The sequence below is a fragment of the Theropithecus gelada genome, chromosome 15, assembly GCF_003255815.1.
Source record: "Theropithecus gelada isolate Dixy chromosome 15, Tgel_1.0, whole genome shotgun sequence".
Taxonomy (NCBI): Eukaryota; Metazoa; Chordata; class Mammalia; order Primates; family Cercopithecidae; genus Theropithecus; species Theropithecus gelada.
In genome coordinates, this window is record NC_037683.1 from 43,818,090 (window position 1) to 43,824,518 (window position 6,429).

Consider the following 6,429-nt stretch of genomic DNA (forward strand, 5'->3'; position numbering starts at 1 on the left):
GGCAGCCAGACATGGTGGCTCACACCTGTAATCTCAGCACTTTGGGTGGCTGAGGCAGGAGGATTGCTTGAGGCCAGGAGTTCAAGACTAGCCTGGGCTACATAGCAAGATGTCCCCTATCTCTACAAAATGTTAAAAAAATTAACCCAGCATGGTGGCACACACCTGTAGTCCCAGTTACTTGGGAGGCTCAGGTGGGAGGATGGCTTGAGCCCAGGAGTTCGAAGCTGTAGTGAGCTATGATCAAGCAACTGCGCTCCAGCCTTTGTGGCAGAGGGAGACCCTGTTTAAAAAAACAAAAGCAAAACCAAAAAGCACGCTCCCATTGCTAGACCAAGTGTGAGCTTCTGGAAGGACACACAAGCCCCTTCACAGTCTAGCCCCTGCCTGCCCCCGCCCCCATGATTTTCCTCCCTGCCTCTTTCCTCCTCGTGGGAAAACTTGCCCTTCCTCCAACCCTCCACATTTCTCAGACTCCAGGAGCATCCTTCCCTTATCCCTCTGGTCCCCTGCTAGTCATTTAGCAGGACCCCATGCCCACTCCCACCGGGCCTGTGAGCTGAGCTGGGAGCCCTGCAAAGCAGTGGTGTGCGGCAGAGTCAGAGGACCTGAGCTTAAGCCTGGCTCCACTCACTGCTGAACACCTCCTGGGCTCGATGTCTATCAAGTGCAGAAGAATACTATTGAGTGCCCTAATGGCAGTTATAAAGTGAAAACCCATCTCTACTAAAATACAAAAATTAGCCGGGTGTGGTGGTGGTGTATGCTTGTAATCCCAGCTACTCAGGACGCATCCAGGAGGCAGAGGTTGCAGTGAGCCAAGATTGCGCCACTGCACTCCAGCCTGGTAGACAGAGCGAGACTCCATCTCAAAATTAAAAAAAAAAAAAAAGAAGCATGAAGGGAGGTGGCTCACCATGTGTGCTTGATACAGATGCTTGCTTTCCGCTCATGATCTCATGGCCTCTGTACTTCTCACTGCACTTTCCACCTGGCTCTGTAATTGTCTCCCCTGCCCAGCTGTGAGCTCCTGCAGGGAAGGGACTGTCTTCTCAATTCTCTTTCCCCCAACAATAGCTGGACCATCACCCCTGACCCCTTTGTTTTTTCTTAAACCAAAGAGCTACTTGTGTGAATTAATGAACCAGGTGACCACCAGAGGTCAGCCTCACACCCAGAATGCAGCCAACCCAAATGAAAGTTCCTAAATGGCCCCGGGTCTGAAGACGACCCGTGGGACTGAGCAGCAGCTCTGATGCATCCACTGTGCTAGTGGCTGGCTGGGTGTGTAGGGCTTGCTGGGCTTTGCTGTGGGTTCTCCAGGCTTGGAGGGTTGGTTCCATGTGCTTGCCAGTATGCCCTGCTCTCTGGTCCCTCGTGCATGCTCACGGGGAACTGATTCCAGAAGAGTTACTTATTAAACCTCTCCACTTCCATTTCCTCATCTGAAAAATAAGTGGAGAGGTAACTCCACTATTCCACTACCTGCTTTATAGGATGGTTGTGAGGCTTCCATAGCATGGCAAGGTGCCTGGCATAGTGTTCACAGAGTAAGATCTTGGTGAGAGTTTGCTGAGTGGATGGAAGCCCCAGAATTGCAACATCTCCCTCCAAGTGTGGGTCTGGTGGGCAGTGTCTGGCCTGAATGAGGACACGCAGTTAAACCTCCCTGCTCACAAGTCTGTGCATTCAGCACAATGGTAAAATGAGTGGAGGGGACTGCGCTTGGTGGCTCATGCCTGTAATCCCAGCACTTTGGGAGATCAAGGTGGGCAGATCATTTGAACCCAGGACTTCAAGACCAGCTTGGGCTATAAGACAAAACCCTGTCTCCAAAAAACACACAAATCGGCCAGGCATCATGACGCATGCCTGTAGGCCCAGCTACTCAGGAGGCTAAGTGCGAGGATTGCTTGAACCCAAGAGGTGGCGGCTGCAGTGCGCCATGATCGTGCCACTGTACTCCAGCCTGGACGACAGAATGAGACCCTATCTCAATCAGTCAATCAATCAATCATTTTTAAAAGAATTTAAAAATGGGTGGAGGAGCCATAATGGCTGAGCTTATTAACAATCTGACCTATGGCTCCTCACTCTCAGAATTTCAGGGCTCAAAACAAGAGACCTTGAAGACTGTCTTTTCCAATCCCACTCCACACTGGAACACTGTCTACAGAGCTCCTCTTTGGTTAAGTAGTACTGAAACTTAAATAAGGAATGGATTTGTTAAAATATTGTGATGTTGCACGTCAATCATTAGAGACACCCACCCACCCACTTCCATGTCCCAGTGCGTTTTTGAGAAACTTTCACTGCTGTGCAACAGAGGTGTCAACAGCCTCCAAGAGAAATCGGTAGAAGGTGCACTATGGGGGAATGTCAGGGTCACCTCAGCTGTAGATAAGTGGTGTAGAAAGGAGGTCCTAGGAAGGGAGGTGAGGGAACCAGACAAACCCTGAACCCTCAAGCAGCAGTTTCCAGCCAAACCCAAATTATGATAATAAACAAAATCTTCATATTGCCTAGGTAAGACAATAGGATGTTTAAGAGTTGACTGGAGCCAGGCATGGTGGCTCACGCCTGTAATCCCAACCCTTTGGGAGCCTGTGGCAGGAGGGTTGCTTGAGACCAGGAGTTTGAGACCAGCCTGGGAAATATGGTGAAACCCCATCTCTACGAAAAATACAAAAAAAAAAAAAAAAAATTAGCCAGGCATGGTGGTGCCTGTAGTCCCAGCTACTTGGGAGACACAGATGGGAGGACTGCTTAAGGCCGGGAGGCAGAGATGACTGGGGTGTGCATTTACAGGAATGGGGGGATCTGAATGTAAGGTGACTTGTAAGCAGCATGGTCTAGAAAGGTGGACCAAGAGAGGGAGACTCGGCATTCTGCTTCTATGTTGTGGCCTGGCTGGTTGGATTTGCCTTCACTCCCATCAGTTGGGGAATGAACATAGCAAGACTAACAATAAGCATTATGAACTCTGAGGTTTGAAACTCTGGAAAGCCCCAGCATGTCGAGGTGGCCCCCATGCTGGGCTTGGCTGGAAGGGTGGTGTGGTTTGGAAGGGGTAGGGAAACAAGTCCAACAAGATGGGCCCACTCTGAGCAGGAACCAGAGTTTTTCTCTACGGGTCTTACAGTTGCACTTTGTCCCCATCCAAGAGAAAACAAAAACAGAAACATTGGGGAGGGGACTTTCGCACCTGACTGGGGGTTGACTAGACCACCTGGGTCCCTTCAATCCCCCACACTCTATAAAATGTTCAGCAGCAGGACAATATGGAGACAAAATGGATTTGTTCACAGAATGTATGCTTTTTTTTTTTTTTTTATTAAATGAAGTTAATTCACAGCCGGGTGTTGTGGCTCACACCTGTAATCCCAGCACTTTGGGAGGCCGAGGTTGGTGGATCACCTGAGGTCAGGAGTTCGAGATCAGCCTGCTCAAAATGCCGAAACCTCATCTCTACTAAAAATACAAAAATTAGCCAGGTGTGATGGCATGCACCTATAATCCCAGCTACTCAGGAGGCTGAGACAGGAGAATCGCTTGAACCTGGGAGGCGGAGGTTGCAGTGAGAAGAGATCACACCACTGCACTCCAGCCTGGGTGACAGAGTGAGACTCCGTGTCCAAAAAAAAAAAAAAAGAAAAGAAAAAAAGAAATTAATTCATACACCATAATTAAACAATTCCATAGTTTTATAGTATTTTTACCAAATCGTGCAACCATTACTATTGTTCAATTCCAGAACATTTTCAAAACCTCCCAAAAATAAATCCTATGCTCACTAGCAGTTACTCCTCTATCCCCTGGCAACCACTAATTTATGTTCCATCTCTATGGATTTGCCTAGTTGTATATTTTCATATAAATGGAATACAGTCTGTAGCCTTGTACACCTCTCTGGTTTGTTTCACTGAGAAGGATGTTTTCAGGGTTCACTGATGTCGCAGGGTATGTCAGTGCTTCATTCCTTTTTATGGCTGAGTAGTCCAAGGAATATTCTATGCAAACATTTTATTAATCCACTCATCAGATAATGGACACTTGGGGTGTTTGGGTTTACTTTACAATTGTAATTATGTAAGCATATTCTTTGTCTACTCCTTCCCACAAATTAAGGAAAATCAGTAGCAAAATGAAGGGCAAGCAACTAAAACAGCCAGCAACTGGCACACAGACAAGGAAAAGCACCTTCGGTTTTTAGGTTAAGCCAATGAAGAGTGGGGCTGAGATTTGGTATCCACCTAGTTCAAAAGCGCTAACGCTTTCCAAGCCTATGTCTGAGTTGAGTCAATCCACTAAACCATCAAGTCAACCCATGGGAAAGTCCCTGGATCAGCAGGAAGAGCTACAAATTACAGATCATTGGTTTTTAATCTGTCTTCCAGAGACTCCTAAGAGTTCATGCAAGCAACTCATGGGCCCCCAAGGGGGCTGTGGCTGGAGGTTGGATAGGTAGAACTCTGAGCCTGGTCCCCATCCCTGCTTTAAATAGAACAGCCTTGACTGAATTGCTTTATTTGTGGGGTTTCTTCTAAGAGTTAATTTGGAACAAATAAAGGGTGTTCTTGGCTTTAAAACAGTTTGGCAAGCATTGGTCAAGGTGGTTGTGGAATTGCTGGACTGGGACTGGGCCTCCCTGACAGCTGCTCTTACGAGTTCTTCTGAGGAACTTTGATGGTGACCGTCTTCACCTCTGTGTAGGCCTTAAGCCCATCCTCACCCAGCTCCCTCCCGTTTCCAGATTCCTTAAACCCTCCAAATGGCGTGTGGCAGGTGACGATGTTGTAGGTGTTTACCCACACGGTCCCGGCCTGGAGTGCCTGGGTGAAGTACATGGCCTTGTCCAGGTCCCGGGTGAACACAGCCGCAGCCAGGCCATACCTAGTGTTGTTGGCCCTCTCAATCACCTCCTCAATCTTCTTGAACTTGAACAGGGGCTGCACAGGCCCAAAGATCTCCTCTTTGGCGATCCTCATGTCATCCTGCACGCCACCAAAGACAGTAGGCTTGATGAAGAAACCACGCTCCCCAAAACGCTCTCCACCACAGAGCAGTTTTGCACCCTCCTTCTGGCCAAGTTGGATGTAGCCTAGGACTCGTTCAAACTGCTCCTTGTCCACCTGAGGCCCCTGCTGGGTGTCCAGCTCAAAGGGGTTCCCCACTTTCCTCTGCTTTGCTTTCTCCACGGTTCTCTCGAGAAACTCATTGTAGATGGATTCTTCCACAAAGGTCCGGGAGCCAGCACAGCAGCACTGGCCCATGTTGAAGAACAGGGCTTCGTGGCACTGCTCTACGGCGTGCTCCATGTCAGCATCGGCCAGCACGATGCTGGGGCTCTTGCCGCCCAGCTCCAGGGTGACTCTCTTGAGGTTGGAATCGCCAGCTGCTTTCTGGATCAGGTGGCCTACCTCGGTGGAACCGGTGAAGGCAACTTTGTCAACATCCATATGCTGCGCGATGGCCGCACCTGCTGTTGGGCCATAGCCCGTGATGATGTTCACCACCCCAGGGGGAAAGCCCGCCTCCTTGATGAGGGAGGCCACGTACAGGGCAGAGAGGGGTGTCTGCTCTGCCACCTTCATAACCACAGTGTTGCCTGTGGCAAGCGCCGGGGCGAGTTTCCAACCCTGCATTACCAAGGGAAAGTTCCACGGGATGATCTGGCCACAGACACCAACGGGCTCATGCCGGGTGAAGCAGAAATGCTCACCATCCATGGGGATCGTCTTGCCATGCCACTTGTCAGCCCAGCCGGCAAAGTACCGATACACCTTGATGACCTCATCCAAGTCCAAGGCGTAAGACTCTTGAAAAGGCTTCCCATTGTCCAAGGTCTCCAGTGAGGCCAAGTAGACTCGATCCCGCTCCACTAGGTCTGCCAGGCGGTTCAGCAGCCGGCCCCGCTCAGAGGCATCCATCCGGCGCCATGGGGACCCCAAGCGGAAGGCCTCCCGGGCTGCTTTCACGGCCAGATCCACATCAGCCCGGTCACCTTCAGCCACGTGCCCGATGACCTCCCCGGTGGTAGGGTTGACCGTCGGGAAAGTCTTCTTGCTGACTGCATCTTGCCATTCATTGTTGATGAACAGCTGGTTGTAGGAGATGCCTGGGTTCAGAATGGGGCTTGGGAGGGCTGCTGCCGAGGAGTACCAGGCAGTCCTGCCCTGCAGGCAAAGCAGCTGGGGTGCCAGGAAGCGCAGCATGCTGACCACTCTGGAGAGGGACAAAAGAAACCAGGGTGAAAAGGTGGGATAAGGCAGGTGGCAGCACCCAAGGGCCCACCAGCTCAGACATTCCAAGATTCCAGCATTAAGGATTGTCACCTCTAGAAACATAGACTGTAAGAGCTGTGAGGGCCCTGATGAACTCTCTGGGCCAACTCTATCACGTCCTGCCTATCCTCAGCTCACTCCCTCA

The 6,429-nt window shown here is 50.3% G+C and overlaps 1 protein-coding gene across 3 annotated transcripts; it reads right to left on the reverse strand.

Annotated features, from left to right (window-relative positions):
- Positions 1 to 3,980: 3,980 nt before the first annotated feature.
- On the reverse strand, positions 3,981 to 6,221 carry ALDH1B1 (aldehyde dehydrogenase 1 family member B1). Of its 3 annotated transcripts, none has more exons than XM_025359647.1 (2): positions 4,920 to 6,221; positions 3,981 to 4,727 (listed from the first exon to the last, which is right to left on the reverse strand). In XM_025359647.1, the coding sequence occupies exons 1-2, from the start codon at positions 6,213 to 6,215 to the stop codon at positions 4,662 to 4,664; spliced, it is 1,362 nt and encodes a 453-aa protein (XP_025215432.1). In that variant the 5' UTR covers positions 6,216 to 6,221; the 3' UTR covers positions 3,981 to 4,661. The 3 variants fall into 3 exon arrangements, with proteins under 3 accessions (XP_025215432.1, XP_025215431.1, XP_025215430.1); XM_025359646.1 differs by having other exon boundaries at positions 4,013 to 5,851; positions 5,993 to 6,215; XM_025359645.1 differs by having other exon boundaries at positions 4,013 to 6,221.
- Between the last annotated feature and the right edge of the window lie 208 nt (positions 6,222 to 6,429).

Coding starts and splice junctions, on each gene's coding strand:
- ALDH1B1 (XM_025359645.1), bottom strand. CDS start 6,215: ATGCTGCGCTTCCTGGCACCCCAGCTGCTTTGCCTGCAGGGCAGGACT.